Here is an 18,221-nt window from a genome sequence, read left to right as displayed (position 1 = left end):
TATACTTCAAAGAAAGATAAGCCTGGAACAAAATCAAATAATCCCAGCACTCTAAGGTGCAGCAGTCAAAATTGTGATATCAAATAAATCCAACTGAGAACCTTTAGAACGTTTGAGGCAAAATAATTCTTGAAATACTTAGACAATTCTGAACAACAAGATAGATGCATACTCTACTACATTAATCCTTGCCTTATCATCTGCACTTGCATAATATACATTTGAAATTAAAATTACCCTTTATCCATCCTGCAAAAGCATACTCTCTATCATCTAGAGGAGAATCACAGAATTGTTTACATTGAAAAGACCCCTAAGATCGAGTCCAGCCATTAACCCAGCACTGCTGAGTCCACCACTAATCCATGCCCCTAAGCACCACATCTAGACATCTTTTAAGTATCTGCAAGGATGCTGAATCAACCACTTTCCTGGGCAGCCTGTTCCAGTGCCTTGCAACCCTTTTGGTGAATATTTTTTCTCCTAATATCCATTCTAAACCTCTCCTAGTACAACTTGGGGCCATTTCCTCTCGTCGTATGGCTCGTTACTTGGGAATGAAGCAGCAAGTTGTGTTCCTCAGCTATACTCAATTACACCAGAGTATGTGTATAAACACACATAATGCCTGGAAGAGTTTATACATGTACAGATGTAACATATTGCAAACTGCTAATTTTCCTCAACAGATGGCTATAGTGGCTCTCCTTGCAGCATGAAAATGACTCTACAAGAGAAGCTGCTTCCTGCTCCTGATCCAAAGACAGGCACATCAAGAAGAGCAGTGAGGAAAAACTTCCCATTTACTGTTTAGTTATTGCAATTGCAATACAACCAGAAGGTATACCTGCTGTAAGTTGGCTCAGAGTTTCCTAGCAGTATGAGAAAAACTGAATTTATTGATTACACCGGGGCCACGTTGAGCTCAAAACTGGGACAGAGTTTTAAAGTCAAGTTGCTCCGTCAGGTAGGGCAGGAGAAGAAGTAAGGGAGCAATGGATAGTGCTGCAAGCAGCTGCTCTCCCAACATGCTTGACCCCTTTCTCAGCAACAAGCAGAACTCCTATGGCCTCCCAGGACTCTGACAGACAAGGAGCAACCTGCCCACCATCAGGGGAATTCTGGGTAATGAACACCTTTACCTGATGGCTGGAGCCAGTACCAAGTTCATTCCCTTCGCAACAGAGGTTCAGGGACAGCACACAGGGGTTTGTACCACAAGTTAAGTTAGACTCTGAGCCTTGCCTGCCTTCTTGTCATTTACTTACTTTCTATTTTCTTTCCAAAATCCTTGATCAAGTATTTGAAGAGTCACCCACGAGACTTAGGCCAAGCACACATCGCCACTGCCTCAGATAAATCGGCAAGGGATATGATCACATTGCAGCTCCAACTGCAGGCATGAGAAGAGCCATGACAGCCAAATTATATTTATATGGGGAGTGTTAATTTCTTTCGTAGTTTCATGTCTACTAGTTTGGTCTGATTTTCCTCTAGGAAGTGATATCTTACTCCATATTGCAAGGGTTTTGTAATCACAGTACCACCATACCATGATAGACTCAGTCTCTGAATAAGCCAGTAGCTATTTTTGGTATCAAATTGATTCACAAAAGAATTGCAGCATGCTGTCAGCAAAAAGTCCTACCAGTGCCAAATGTACTGCTGGTGCCAGTGCCGTGCCATTCCTCTGCTGGCGTGTCCATGCTTCCCAGGATCTGCGCTCTACTGAGCTACCACAGATGGGTCCTAACGCGTCAGGACACAGCGCAGCCTCACAGAGATCCTAACCTGGGCCCTGGAAGCAACAGAGCTTTGTCAGCAATGTTATAGGAGACCTACTTCCTTCTGACACAGTGCCAAGACTTTGGCTAAATAACACTTTCAAAAACAAGCTCTAGAAATCCAAGCCACCAAAAATTTTCAAGAGTTTCTCTCCCTCAGGAATTCTTGAGGTGTGAGAAATATCTATGTTGTCAACCAGCAATAAAGATGAGAAGAAGCAAGATACTTGGAATGTCTTTTATAAAACTTTGTCTGACATGAGGTTGTCCCTTAAGCACTCCTAAAAGGAACCTGTGAGTATACACAAGAGTTGTCTTCCTTTTGAAATCTGCAAGTCCCCCCCAGTCTTTGATAGCATACAAAAAAAGGGCAAAATGAACAATTCATCTCTTATAGCGATTGCAGAGTTAGAGGCAGAAGGAAGGGGTTCTCAGTTCCTAAAATGATGCACATAAAAAATGAACTCACATAATCAGTATTGATGGAAATCCTACTGCCACCCACAAAAAAACACTGGAAGACCTGCTGGTCTTGACATCATTGCCTGGGAGGAGAACATTTTATGAAATTCACATTAGGCAAGAAATACCCCTAAGATTTGGGCTCATATTGCACAGGACTTCACCTACATTCATCTGTCTTTAAAGGACAAATTTATACAAAGTGTAATAAAGTCCATGAACCACCCACTGCTAACAGAGAGAAAGGAATGCCTATAAGCCAGCAGTGATGGCACTCAAGGGAGAAGAGACACAAGAGGCTGGTATTGAAGTCCCAGACAGATGTTTCCACTTTACAAATGCAATCACTATGGTCAAATTATCTAAGGCATAGTTCTGTATGAATTGGGAGTGGAAAGCCATTTCCAGGCTTTCTCTCCAGACTTGTGAAACTCTTAACTCCTTCCCTCACCTGCCCTATCTACTCTCATACAATGTTTGTTGAAAGACAGTTGCAAAGCATCAGGGACATCAGGAATCTTAAGGCAGTCACCATGATATTTCCTGAGAGCACAGAAGAGTAGAACTAGCCTCAGTAGATATCCTATCATGCCAAAAAGGAGTGTTGATAACTAAACTGGGTCCCAAATATTCCATGACAGATGCCACAAAATTTAAAATGTGCTAAAACATGATTGCTGCTCAGAGAACAAAGCAATGTCCTCCATATTCAAATATTTATATCCCTGTTAACTACAAATGGATAGCTATTGGACTCCTCTATACCTGCATATATTTAGAATTAGGAAAATGCATGTTGGCAGTAATCCAAATGCAACCGTACCAACAAAGAGTATTCAAATCAATCTTTGAATTCTTCAGTGATACAAGGCATTTCCCATGTCCTTTTAGCTATGTCTTACTCTTGATCTGTGTTGATGCAGTGCAAATAGATCCAATAGACAGATATTTTTCATAACTTAAAAAGAATTATAATTTATTAATTTCATATAATTACTGGTCTAATGCATGAACATGTTTAAGTGTACACAAGTATAGGGTAACTCCAAAATTAAGAAATTTAAAAGGCCTTCATAAATATGGACTCCAAGATCTTCATTTTTGTTCGTCTTAACTAGTAAAAGATTTGGTTTTTAATTTCTTCTCTAGTGTCAGCAACCCTGTTAGGTAGAGGTGCTTGGAGAGGAAAAGAAGCAAAAAACCCATACAAATTAATAATAGAGAACATGGGTTATAGTAAATGCATGTCCTCACAAATCAGCCCACCCAATGCATGTCCATCAAAATCTCAGATGCCTTTGTAACTTCTTTATTGTATCAAATCCACCCTTGGATACCCGTGGAAAAGATGCACTAAAAATATCTAAAACATTTTGAAAAAATATGCACTTTTACAAGAATTTTGCTGTTCCAATCATAAGCATTCTTTATCAATTACAAAGATCACAGCAATTCAGATCTGACCCAGTGAATGATGGATGACACTCTTCATGCTCTGAAGTCAACATGCAAATTTTACCTGTAATTTCTGCCCTCTACAAAAATTGGGTTATACAATAATGAGGTGCTTGACTGCTGTTGCATTAAGTCTGTAATGAGACTGAATGCACAGTCACACCATTTAGTGTTTTAAATTGCTTCAACTTTGGAGTAAATACATCAACAAAGACTGAGCTGGGATATTAAGTGTAGAGCAGTACATCAAAAAAAGATGTCAACTTGCTGATGTTACATGAAAATTATTTCCATATTTCACTGAAGAATTCTTCAAATTATTCACTTGTGTAATATGTTATTAAATGAAGCACATAGAGGCATCTTAAACATTAACTTAATTGAAGGTAGGAATAACACAGGAAAATATTTAATACTTGCTGGAGGAAAATGCCGGTTCTTCTCTTGAGATTTTTACTATTAGCTAGAAAGCCTGACATGCATTAAATTTCCTACCTGTCCTGGCTTTTAATTTTACCTTTTACAAGAACATGGGCATTTTACAATACACTAAGAAAACTGTTTCAGTGAAATGATTACTGCAGCATTTCTTATTTAGCTACTTCTATGTGTGAAGTTTGAGCTTGCTTTTTTCCACTCCTTCTGTTTTTCAGCTTCCGAGCGGCCATGTATTTTCCATCTAGGGTAAGTAACCTATGACCATTTCAGACCTCTGCCAAGATTATGCTTTCAAGGGAAATAGGTTGCCCAAGAAAATTCTCAGATCAGTTTGAATATACCTACATCATGTTCCCCAGTGATACCACAAAGGAGCTCTTTAATTCTCAGTCACTTCAACATCTGACAAGTGCTGCAGTCAAATTGCACTGGGTCTTCAGTACAGTTAACACAGGCCAGTTGTCTGGTAAGAGTAATTTAGGTTGAGAGGGATTGCTGGAAATTTCTATTTACCAGCCTTAGCTCAAAGCAGATCTTGTTCAGGTGAGCTCTGGCAGTCTCCAACAATGAAGATCCCACTACCTCTCTGGGCCTCTCTTCCAGCATTTGACCACCATCTTTGACAACAATTTATTGTTAGTTTTCCTTGTTACAGCTTATGGCTGCTGCCAAACATCCTACCACTGCTCCTCCAAGAGAACCCTGGCTGCATCTTCTGAGATGACAGCATTAAGATCACATTCCCTTAGCCTTCTCCTTTTAACACTGAACAAAACCAGGATCCTTCCAGGACTCCCTTCACTGACTGAGTTAGCTAGTGTGTCAGAAAGTCTGGTTAACTCAGTTAAAATAATTTAGGACTAAAAAGGAAAAAGTTCACTGCAATTTCCTGCATGTTATGGGCAATTAAACAAGCAGCATATTCCAACTGGGACCAGCATCCCTAACTGGCTTTTCAGAAAGCCATTTGCAATGACACTTTCGGCTGGTCAGACCCTACCAACAAAAATGCAAGCCCTTGAACACCTCACTTACACACTGCCTACAGAGTAACTATTAATACAGAGACAAACATCTTTAATGGGGGTGTAGTACTTCCCATGCATTCCTTCAAGGGACATTCAAGAAAGGTTATACAAATTATTGCAAGTTTAGTCTGGTTGTTATAATGATGTGTCAGAGCAGAAAGGTGGCTTAATAGAATACAGTGATAAGTAGGGAGGACTGTTTAAAACCTTATCTTTCACTCCTTGGTATTTTGAATTCCTGAATAAGTCCTTTCAGTCAGTGAACACATTTTGAACTCAGACAAATGGTATTTTCAGATTTTTTCCCCCTCAGAATTTTATTCAATTAAAGATTGTACTGAGAAAATGAAATATTAAAAGTTGCTTTTACTTCCTGACTGTTCAAAATGGATTCTAATTTCTGTTTGCCGTATTTTCAAATTAAAGTTTTAATTAAAATTGCTGTGCAATTTTAAGGGTACTAACCTTTTTTGTTTCCTCGGCTTATCTATCTGCTGTCCAGTACAATTAGTGTTTCTTATTATGTGAAATTTAGCACTCTGCTAGAAAAAATTCTGTCTTAGCTTCAACCTTCTCTCCAAAATGAAAACATTTCATATCTGCCCATTACATGAAATTGTCTAGGAAAATTAAGAGTAGCTTGGTGATAAACTTATTGAAACAGACTCTGGTAAAGCCTCTTACTCTCTTATCAATATAATGGGTTTCTTAATTGCCACAGATATAGCAGTTTTTAACTTTGCTGGATTTTGTGTTTTCTGTTGGATGCTGTCCTTGCCTTTTCCCCAGTATTTAAAGTGATAACCAAAGAGACAGCTCACAGAAGAAGCTGTATTTTCTATTGCCGTATTTCCAATAGTCTCATCTTCAGTTTCTTATCTTTAAAAATTGCTTCATGTTTTGCACTTTTCAAAACAATAGCCTCAAACTCCCCTAACACTAAGATAAAAGCTCCAAAACATCAAAACCTAATTTTGTTGTCCCCATCTACAAACAGAGAATACTATCCTTAGAATTAGACAGAGGATCACACAAAAGATTTCTGTCAAAGAAAAAAAACCCAGAAAATTATACCTCAAAACCAGCTTTAAGTTCTGATTATGCTATGTTTAGTCTACCAAAGGTTAAAGGCCACAAAATCATCTTTTTAATGTGGGTGCATGAAAACTCAAAATATTTTGTTCAAATATCACTCCATTTCTCACCCACTATTCAGGCATTTCAATTTTTGCCACGTATAAAATAATTTTATTTAAGCTATGCCATTTGCAGTGGTGTGTTTCAGGAAACGCTCACCCTTCATTTATAATGAGCTAAAGTCAGGAAACCCTTGAAATTGCCCCTCAAGCATCTACAGGCTGAAAACTCCTAAGCTGACACAGCACAGACCCCAAGTGGGAGGAACTCATCCCTATTCTGTCACTCTAATGTCTTCTTACAGTAAAATACACAATAGAGCATAAAAATATCAAACAACTGTGTAAAACTGCATTGTTTACCTGCATTGTTAACCAGCAGTCAGCCAGCTTCCATGAGAGCAAACCCAACTCTTCACAGGAAAGAAGAAACTATTTCAATCTAGCCTGGCTTAGCCAGCTGTCTGACATGGTCTTACCCAGCACTGAACTTGCAAGTACTTGTCAGTGCTGTGTCAGCAAAATCAGGACCTAACATCAAGAGAAACTGAACACTTCTTAGCATTTGAATAATACAATGTGTTTTGTTCTAAGAGGGTGAAAGAGACTACCCAAAGAGTAAGCTGATTGAAACTACCCCAATGCAGAATGCCAAACTGCACCTCAGTTTCTCAACCACCAATCTCTGTGTCCAAGGACCTGACATTTCCAAGCAGCAAATAACTTAAAGACCACACTGTTCCTCACTTTTCCTATCTGTTAATAAGGATGGAGTGTTCCTGCTTCTATCCTGGTGTGATGGAAGACCAGGCTGAGGAAACCACTGATGGATGCTATACTTTGTTATATCGTTCTAGTCTCTGCCCTCCTAGTTGTAAGCTTTCCACTTTATTTTCCTTAACCACTCATCTCAAATATCCCACAGAGCTGTCACTCAAGGTCAAACCACACAGACAGGCAAATTCCTCAGATAATTAAGTTTCGGCTTCATATAGCATTATGACTACCAGAATACAAACATTTGGGTAATGCAATTTATGGTGGAAAGGGTGTGGAAAATAGGAGAGACGTATTAGCTGGTGGTAGGTTGCACTACAAAACTATTAGCACTCACTTGTTCCTGTCCAGTTCATTGCTACCAGTGCTCAGATAAGCTCACAAATGCTCACATACCTCAGTCTAATTACAGGTAGACCACAAATATGCCTGTAAATACCGTATTTACCAGTGACCCAGAGAGAGCAAGCAGCACCTCTGGCCAGCTGTCTCCCTGCTGATCAAGGGGAGTCAAGACAGTCATCTGTCCTACAACCTACATTTTAAAATAAGGGAAAATATCATCAGGTGGAAGGCCAATTCCACATTGTCCTTCATACAGTTTGTGCTTACCCAAACAATCTGTAGGATTTCCTATACTCTTCCACCTTAGATGAGCAAATTTTTAGATACAAATTACTGCATTGGATCCTACTTGACTAATTCCAATTCAAAACATAGTCCCCCCCCCCCCCCTCCCCCGCACAAAATAATGAAGCTCACTTATCAACCTGTTGCCTGGAGGGACTCAGAGATGACCTCCAAGTAATCACAAGATAGACAATGACCCTGCCTATTCAAAAACAGGACAGTCTTTACAAACCTCACAAAAGGTAAGACTAAAGACAGTTTCCCCTTTTTACCTCAAAACAAAAGATCCAAACAAAAACCCCACTAACACTTGTCTTCAGAGAGGATATGAAGTCTAAATACACAGTTGCTGTGACTGAAAAAGCTCCTGTGAAATTGAAGAGGAACTATTATTTTTCCAGTAGTCAATGTTCTTTCCCAAGGATAAGATTTGGAATACTCATTTTATCCTCTACTGCCAACACAGAAGCTATACCCACATGCTCTTTGGTTAAAAAAGAGGTATTTGGCACAACAGCTTATCTTGCCAATTATCAAAAGGGACCAACTGCTTCCCTTTTGGAGTGAAAGTAAGGTTGGAGTGGCTGTGCAAATCCACAGTCAAAATCCTTGTCACCTCCAGAGCCAAAAGCTTAGGTCTGATACAGGCAGTATTTTTCCAAAGGTATATTGTGCCAGAAAATGCACCTTTTAATCCCCCTAGACCAGTTATTCTATAGTATTTAGTAGGATTATTGACACTGTGGCAAGAGCATGGTCAAAGAGGACCACAAAAGCCATGAGAGAGGTAAGAAAAGGGCACAGACCATTAGAGATTAGTTATGAATATAGCAAGGTTTTACTGTCCCCAACACCTCTCTACTGGGAGCTCAGACATGTAATATGCAGGACTGAAGCTCTTGAGAAACCAGAAACCACAGTTCCCCTCAAAAAAACACAGTAAGCAATGGTTTCTCATTAAACCCTTTTAGAAAGTGTCTGTCTCTGACTTTCCTTTTCTATTTATTTTTCTTTGCCAAACTTATCACATTCCTTCTGTCCCAGTTCCACCTTGGCCTGCTTCCCAACCTTTTTTGACAGCACTGCAATGTCACTCCTCCTGCCAGCTATGGACAGTGGAGTCTGCTGGTCTAGAATGATTTACTAGAAGAGAGGTGGAATAAAGAGAACACATACACAGTGTGGCCCTAATGTTCTCTCTCTCCAACACAAATAAGAAAGATCTGGACTGCTGAGTCAAATGTATTCTGTAAATTTCCCTGGACAGAGTCTGCATCTGCTCCAAAAAGGGTGATGATTACTACAGGTGACCATAATTATACCAGGCCCATCTGTCTTCACTCAAAAAAGAGAAGAAATGTCTCTATATTTTCCCTTAACAGCAGCAAGTAACAGAACTTTAAAACAGTATTTTTATGCCAATCTAAGAGAAAACTCTCTTTCCATGAAATTTTGGCCATATAAGGTCAAACCAGAAAGAAGAAATAACACCCACTGGCTGGTCACAAGTATGCAAGAAAAATGGAAATCAATGTTTATGGAAGAATGTTTTTTCCTGCTTAAATTTCATTGAACAGCAAATATACTGAGCACATTATCACTTTCTTTATGGATATTCTGCAAACAGAGGGAGAGACATCACATAAAGTATCCATTCAAAAATATTTGCTCAGTTAATATCATTTTATGGCTATGGAGGAGTATTTCTTCAGTGTTTCTGCAGGATTCTAGTGGCTCTCCAAAACAGAGTTTTTCCTCATATATCATGATGTTCCAGTGATTTATGTGAGAGCCTTACCCCCAGCAGACGTACTGTGGTGTTTTGGGCTGGGATTAAGCTAATTTTCCTCACATGGGGCTATGTTTTGTTTTGCAAAAACAGTGTTGATAATAACAGGGAAGTTTTTTGTTTGTTTGTTTGTTTGTTTGTTTTGGGGTTTTTTTTGGGGTTTTTTTTGGTCTGAGCAGGGCTTAACACAGAGTCAAGGCCTTTTCTGCTCCTCACACCATCCCACCAGCGAGTGGGCTGGGATTCACATGGAGGTGGGAGGGAACACAGCCAGGACAGCTAACCTCCCCTGACCAAAGGGATATCCCATGCCATAAGCATCATGCTCAGCATATAAAGCAGGGGCAAGAAGAAGGAAGGTGAAGGCATTTGGAGTGATGGGGTTCATTTTCCCAAGCAACCATTGCATGTGATGGAGCCCTGCTTTCCTGGGGATGGCTGAACGCCTGCCTGCCCATGGCAAATGGATTCCTTATTTTGCTGTGCTTGTGTGTGCAGCTTTCACTTTATCCATTAAACTGTCTTCTTCTCAACCCATGAATTTCAGTCACTTCTACTCTTCCGATTCTCTCTCCCATCCCACTGGGGTGAGCAGCTGTGTAGTGCTTAGCTGCCTGCTGGGGTTAAACCACGACAGCTGCTGAACACCGAGAAAGCAGATCAGACTTCTACAGTGAGTTTGGAACACACATATGGAAGGAGTAAACACGAGTCAGAGGAAACACTCTCTTGAAAAGCTCAGAATAACTTTATGCTTCTTTTTACTCCAATAATGTTTTAATTAAACTACAAAGATTTCCAAGATCCTGAACATTCTCTCAGGTGAAATCCTAAGGCTTAAGTATTGTGAATCTTCCATCACAATTACACACAGCTTATACTACCAACCAAATGCTTTGTTCCTTGCAATTCCCTTGATTATAAAAGGAATTGATTTTTTTTAACCTAATTTTAGATCCTTTACATCATTTTAAATTGCATTACTAGATTGGAACATAAATCTTTACTGTTTATGGGCCTTTTTCACCTAAGGAAAAGTCTAATAATTGCATCAAATAACAACAAAGCATCCAAATGTTTAATAAAAGAAAAAAAAAAAAAACATGAGATTTTAAAATAATATATTTTAATATGAAACTTTGCTTTATATTACCAAGTGCCAGAAAAAAATGCAAGAAAAAAAGTTTCTGAAACTAAGGGAGCTGTGCTGAAATCCCTTTTTTATGTGTCTTCCTATCAATGAAGTCATTGGAAAAGGAAAAAATTCAAGTCCAAATTTTGTCTGAATTTGAAGCCCACTCTAAACTCTACTGAAGACAACGTAAAGATATCATTCACATCACAGACTGAGGAGTCCCTGTATTCTCTTGCTTTTGCAGCATTTGATCTTTCCTACAGGCAATTTAAGGAGCGAGTCACCCACAAACCCATTCGCTCTCAAAAAGAGTGGCAAAATTGCCACCAAAGATGGCAAAGACTCTCCTGTTGCAGTACTGTCACAGAAAGGCGTATGAACACTTCATAAAAACCAGAGTCATAACACACAAACTAGAAGGCTCAATTAAGTAATTAATACAGTATATTTTGTTCTGGCATTTCCTGACCCTCGAGGGCTTGGCTTTGCTTTTCAAAGCACGGAACTACCACATGAAATATCCCAGAGTTATTCAGAAAGCCATCCATAAGCAGACAATCCATCCATCAAACACCTGGTTCAAAACATAGGCGTCAACAAGACAGAGTGGTTTTTATCACCCAGACACCTCCTGCTCATGGTGAAGTGGAACCTCACAGCAGCAATAGGCTTTCCTGTCTGCTATAGGCCATAGCAAAGTAAAGGCTCTGCCAAAACACACTCCATGGCAGTGGGGTCTGTACAAAGGAGCTTTGCCCATCCACTCTCAGTTCCTGTCAGGAGAGCAGTTACTCCCAGACAATGGCTGCTGGCATGGGCATACAGTATTCAGACCTGTGCAGCAAGTACTATTAATGCAACAGCTCTTCAGCCAGAAAGCACAGCAAGAGCAGCAGAGGTGATAGGAAGCAAGCATTTCATTAGCAAAGGGTTTGTTCATTGGCAACTCTGCTATAAATTATAGATGTAGAGCAATACAAAGAAAAAAAAAAAAAAAGAAAAAAAAAGAAGAAACCTCAGGTCCTATTCCAGACTGCAGCACAGATACTCCGCTCATTTATGCATCCTTCCTGTTTGCTGCCTACCCTGTCTCCTTTGTACCCATAGATCAGTTTCCATTTCTGCTCTTTATTTGAGCTAATATCACCAATCTTGTACCAAATTTTCTTTTTCAAATAGCTTCCAGTCTACTCTCTCTCCCACCATAGTTCTTTTGTTTTGGTTTGAGGATATTTTGATTTCTTTTTTGGGGTGGAGTTTTGGGGGGAAGGAGAATAATACACTGGTTGATTTGTTTCAAAAAGAAACCCTTCCTTGCCTTTTGCTCCTGTCACCAAAATCATCTTGATCAGGAGGCTCCCTATCATCATCCCATCTAACCCTTTAGAACTGTATTTCATTAATTTGAGCTCAGAGCTCATCCTTACCACATTACCAGTCTCTCCTTTGTTCTCAGCTACACATCCAAGCTCTTTCCAAATACAACCAAAATGTTATCTAGCCCTTCCAACTTCCTTGCCTAGTGTACAGCTTCCCTTTTCCCAGAAGTTAGTCTGTTAGTTTCTCGTCTCAAACACAGCTCTCACTCTTTTTTGCCAAAAAAGACAAACTTGAACTAATTGGTAACAACAGAAAAGGAGAAAACTGAGGTACTCAACTTTTATTTGTCCAAGTCTTCATTGGCAGTCTGTTCCTGTATCTCTAACATGGATGGCCTGCAGGGATTGAGGGAGAAAAGTCCCTCCCACTCTTAGAGGAGATCAGGTTTGTGGCCACCTGAAGAATCTGAACATGCCTGTGGCAGCTGAAATTTCAGCTGAAAGCTGAACTCTCAGAGTCCTGAGGGAATTGGTTGATGTAGCTGCCAAGACACTCTCCATATTTGAAAAGTCATGGCAGTCAAGTGAAGACCCAGGTGACTGAAAAAAGGGAAACATTGTACTCATCTTTAAAAAGGGTAGAGAGGAGTACCTTCAGACCTATCAACCTGTCAGCCTCTCCTTTCTGCCTGGGAAGATCTTGGAACAGATCGTCCTAGGAGCTATGCTAAGGCACAGGGAGAACCGGAATTCAGGACAGCAGCATGGCCTCACCAAGGGCAAGTCCTGCCTGACAGTGGCCTCCTGTGATGGAGTGACTACAGCAGTGGACAAGGACAATATCTACAGACATCAACTGTCTGGAGTACTGCAAGGCTTTTGTCAGGGATCCCCAAACATCCTTCTCAATAAATTGGAGAGATACAGATTTGATTGATGGATTGTTCTTTAGATGAGGAATTGGCCGGATGGTCACATCCAGACCTTAGTGACCACAGCTTGATGTCCAGATGGAAATGAGTGACAAATAGTGTCCCTCAGGGGGTGCAACATGGACAGAGGCATTCAGAAGAATGGAACAACTCTCCTGTGAAAAAAGGCTGAGGAAATTCCCTCACCTACAACACAGAGAGCCTACACTTGTTCAAAGACAAGACCACTGTATTTTATTTTAAAAGTATAAAAATGTTGCTTTCTTGGAACCTTACTTCAGCAATGTTTGGGCTTTCCTTTGCAGTTAGGAATACAAATTCCAGCACAGAAATTTTTTTTGAGTGAGTAGGCAATTCTGAATGGAGCAACGTACTGTGAAGTGTCAGAAGAACTTAATAACAACTTTAGTGTACCTTTAGTGTAAAATGATGCAAAACAGTGTCCCAGCTTCATTAATATCTTAGGTACTGAAGACAGTGTTGTGAAACCTGCAGCAGGGAAAGCATAAATATTTTGTGAAGAAAACAAATTAAGTTTTAAGTTAACATCAGATTACGCCTTTATTAAGAAAGGCATTTTTCTCTCCCACCCAATACATTAGAAGAAAACCAACTTCTCGGAGCTTATCAGTGCTTTCATTCTTTAAAATAACATTTATACTTGCTTTCAGCGTCCACCAAGATGAACTTCTGCTGGCATTACTGACTGAAATAATTTAATGTGACTCATGAATTTGCACAGGACTTTGTAAAGGTTCTCCATATCCTGACGAAATTAACTTCTAAATTCAATGCCCATGTCTTTCTCTGGGTTTTCTTAATTACTCATTTATCCACAAAAACAGAAGGTTGCATGTCTAGAGTTATGTATAAACATAGAAGCAAAGGACTGGAAAGAAGTCACTTGCCCATGTTTGCTTATTTTGCTGGGAAAACTTAACACTTGCATGAAGTGAGAAAGCTGTTAATATGCTATTTTTCCCATCCCTTAGCTAAAAGTCAAACCATACACATTCAAAAAAAACCAAACAAAACCAAAAAAAAAAAAAAACCAACCAAAAATACCTTGGTAAATAACTTGACCTACTCAGTCAAGCAATCACATTGTATAAGGGCACAGGATCACCTAATGCTGGAATTGTCCAAGTTTCTGTAATGGCACCTGGCAGCTCAATCAGTACCACTCAGTCCAGTTCACACTCCTCTTTACTGATAAGCAGCAAATGATCAATCAATCCCAATGGGGCACACATCAGATCAAATTATGGTGATAAAAGCTATCTGAAACCTTCACAATCACAGCATATCTCAATAAATCTTTTTAGTGGTAAGGTATTTGACAGTTTGGCTTCTTTACAAAGGTAAAAGGGAGCAGCTCATCCAAATAGTTTCATCATGAAAGTTTGGCTGTGGCAACATCCTCCTTGTTAAAGAGCTGGCCAGGAGGATAGACATCTTAATCCTTCACAAATATTCAATGAGCTGTAATATTCGTTCTCAAAGATGTATTGCAGCATCCTTCAAAGAGCCCGTGACAAGAGGAGATTTAAAAGAAAACCGTGATTTGTTTGTTAGATGCTGTGTTATTTTTTCCCCTTAATATTACATTTCAGCCATTGCATTCATCAATAAACTTAGCAGGACGCTGCCTGACATTTTAAAATATGCAATCAATTATGAAAAGTCATGCTGTTTGAGAAAAATTTTTCCCACACTGAAAATATGTATTTAGTGACTCTTCAAGCTTTTAAGCTAATCTTATTATCCACATAATAATGTCCAGGGGCATAATAGTCTCCAGAGGCACCAGGCCATTGTGTTAGTCACAGTGGAGTAAGTCTATAGAAAAAAAATAATTGCCTTGACCTTATCAAAAGTTTTCTGATGGAAACACCTGTAATCCAGCTTTTCAGCCACAAGTGTTTGTTTGCACCCTTTTTACAGTGGCTGAAGGACAAGTGGGATTCTGGCATCTGCTCTCAAGCCCACTCCTACCAAACTGCTAACCCACAGAGCTTGCTTAGACTACCAAGGCTAGTCTTCTCACACAAATCAAAGGAAGCATTTTCTTGGATGATCTCTATCCCCTTCCTAACACCTGTGACTTTTACACGATGAGAAGATTAGTTATTTTTTTACTTTATGTGCAAAGAGCAGTGAAAAAAATCATGGTTACAAGCATAGCCCTGCACCCAGGTGCACCCATCCTTGCTCTATCTTATTTCAAAAGATCAGCTGTTTTGTATGTGAAAGCGTAGGCAGCTCCTTTCATCTGAAGTGAAAGAAGCCTTACCAGCGCTCCTGTGACCAGGTTTAAACATTTATGCAAACAAGTCTTGCTTAGAAGAGCCTAATTCCAATTTTCTTATTGCTCACCTAAGGCATTTGTTGCACTTGATATGCTGTGAAGAAGAACAACCACATTGATCCCAAGATTGTGGGATTGAAACTAGTGGGAACTGTTATAAAATTTTAATATATGCCATCTTCCAGACAAAAGGAGACTCCAGGAAGAGCTGACCTTTGAGTGAAGAAACCTTGATAACACATCAACAGTGGGGTTACATTTTTAATACAAAAACAAATGACAAAATTAGGGAGATTGCACTATAGTTGTACTTTCTAAAAACACGGTTTCTGCTAGACTTAAGTGAATTTGTCGGTTATATAAATTGAAATAATATGAAAAAACATAAAGACAAAACAATGCTGATGTAGTTGCCATTGATTTCAAGCAAAGCTGTGCCAAAAAACAGTTCATAGTTGATGCAAGTGTTATCTCATCTTAACTTCTGACTATACACCCACAGTACTGACACTGTTTTTAGCAGTCCTCCTTCAACTTGTACCTTTCCATTCACACTCGTTGTTATTATTACAAGGGAGAAAAAAGCAACTGCCTGCTCAAAATAAGCAGTATGTTCCCCACGAACAGAATCTCATGGAAAACAAAACTATTTGAAATTAAATTTAACAAATAGTTTTGGCCAGTGGGAAAAAAGGTGAAGAGCCAGTTAAAACTTCAAGGGATATCAAGAGGTCATCTAGTCAGACCCAAAGGATGGAATATTTTAAAAGCCTAGTTTTAAAATTTCAAAATAATTTTGAATGCGAAACAGTCTGGGACTGACTGCATGCTTTTTTTTTAATATTTGTGTTTAAAAACATGTTTAGAAAATTGCTCCTTTCAAACTGATCCTGGCCTGTTCAGGAAACCTTTGGCAACCTTATTCATCATTTCCCACCATCTCTTGATTATGGGGGTCTACCCAGACTTACATCCCCTTAATTCATTATCAGCTTTATATCCCCTTATTTCATTAATTATCAGCCTTAACTTGTTCCACAATAAATTTCAATCTCTCATGCATTTGACAGTAGGAAAGGTATTTTAAAGAAACTCGAAAAAACAACAAAACCCCCAACAAAGCAAACAAAATCAAGCAAATATCATGATCCTCAAAAGTGTTTTTCAAGAAGAAATTCAGAGTCTTCAGAGGAACAGCATTCAAGAAATGGGTCTGCTTCAAAACAATCAATAGTTCCTTTCAAATTAAGAATATTTCTTATCTAGCTGCTCTATAGAATATATTCCATAGCACTGCACAGTACACCCAATGCTTTTTATTAAAAATTCAGACTACAATATGACAAGCTTATTGATTCTTTTTCTGGTGTTTGAATTTCCTATGACTGTGTCTTACTCCCACCAAAGAGGAGCTGACAACTGACCTCTGGTAATAAGGAAATTATACAAGCATATGTAAAGCAAAGGCTGTGACCACCAAATATTTAATTTAATACTGTCCTGGAAAATACTTAATGCATTTGACCTACAAATAACAATAACTGGAATATTCAGCCCTTTGCTACAAAATCACATCAAGACAACATTACTGAGAAAAGTGCTTTCACTGTAGTCAAGCTTAGACACATTCATGAAAAAGCACTGGAAAGAGAATGTGCATGTTGATACATAGAGTATAGCCAAGTACTTCCCTGTTTTACCAGCTTTGCACTGGTTGTCATGAGATGACAATGACCCTACACAAAGTCTCTACAGCAGAGATACTTCTGTCTTTGCACTGTGTGGAACCATTTGCAGAGGTCTCCTACTTACTTTCCTTATCAATTATTCAGTCACATACATCTGTATAAAATGAGAGTTTTTAAAGGACAAAAAGCCTAATTATTGTCCTAGGTTAAATAATTAAACTAGGATGGCCATAATGTTCCTCTGGGTATTTGCATCCAAGAAGGACTGCTGGACAACCAGCAAACCCCAAAATTTTGCACATAAAAGTGTTTTCAGGAAGGATGATATTAATTTTCAGGACCCAATACTCTTCCTGTCCTGCCAGCTCTCTCCTGCCAGACCTCACAGTGAAAACTGAGATATCACGATAAGCCTTTGTCACACAATGGGCATCAGGAAGGTGATTTCTGCCAGGTCTGTTTAAGGTACCTAGAGAGGGACGTGACTTGTGTGCTCATGTTGAGAATGAGCAAGAACTAGGGCTTAGGCAGGCTTAAATAGAAATATTAATATTTCTATATTATATTTCTATTTCTATTTTATTCATTAAATTATTGTTAAAAAGGTATTACTTTAACTGATTGATCTATCAAGACCACAGAGCTATGACTGTACACTCCACAGCAGGTTTAAGTAGAGCTCCTCCATGTTTTATGAGTTCTTTTGTTAAGGAGTTGCTAAAAGGATTTTTGTATTCAGCAACCCAAAACAATCTCCTGGTATAATTAATTTCATTTTCACTTTCTGATCTGGAATGTCTGGAAGTTCAGGACTATTTTAAGCCTTCCAGAACAGGTACAGTGCCCCAAAAGAATGGCAGTCTTCAAGATGAGACAATTCTAAGGAGCCACGGAGACAAACTGTGTTGCTTGCAATTGTTCACTTTCATCCTCCAAGTTAAACAAGAAATAACTTCTATTAGAGGATGTCAAAATTACAGTTAAGGTACTTTGCTCCTGTACCTGCCTTTGTCCTCCTCTTAGGGTCACAGCATAAGGTACACTGATGAATACCTCAATGCTGGTGGAAGTTTGATGCAATCAGCTTCAGGTGACTGCTATTTTTTTTTTTTTTTTATTTCTCTAATTAAGGACAAGACTACCTAAAGAGTTAGGGACAGCCTCAAACTACTGGTTGCCTAGCTTCTCACTAACTGCTGGTGGATTTTTTTTTTGTTGTTGGTTCTCTACTCTGTGCACTATACTGTGCTTGTTGGATTCTGGCAGTCAAACTGCAGACTTTATTTTAGTTTCTACCTGTTGTTTTTTCACATGACACTTTTGTCATCTATCTTTCTTTA

General features: G+C 39.1%; 1 protein-coding gene across 2 annotated transcripts in view; it reads right to left on the bottom strand.

Moving 5' to 3' along the window:
* The window catches only part of CPNE4 (copine 4), a 225,974-nt gene that overhangs the window by 184,586 nt on the left and 23,167 nt on the right, over window positions 1-18,221 (bottom strand). Inside the window, exon 2 of one of the 2 annotated variants that reach the window (XM_068205258.1) lies at window positions 1,649-1,798. The exons of the other annotated variant lie outside the window; for it this stretch is intronic. Within the exon in view, the coding sequence (XP_068061359.1) occupies window positions 1,649-1,706 (58 nt within the window). The 5' untranslated portion in view covers window positions 1,707-1,798. The remainder of the gene's footprint in view (window positions 1-1,648; window positions 1,799-18,221) is intronic. 2 annotated transcript variants of the gene reach the window in all.

Source organism: Anomalospiza imberbis, chromosome 1 (genome assembly GCF_031753505.1).
Source record: "Anomalospiza imberbis isolate Cuckoo-Finch-1a 21T00152 chromosome 1, ASM3175350v1, whole genome shotgun sequence".
Taxonomy (NCBI): Eukaryota; Metazoa; Chordata; class Aves; order Passeriformes; family Viduidae; genus Anomalospiza; species Anomalospiza imberbis.
Note: the sequence above shows the minus strand (reverse complement) of the source record. Positions and strands in the feature narration are given on the sequence as shown.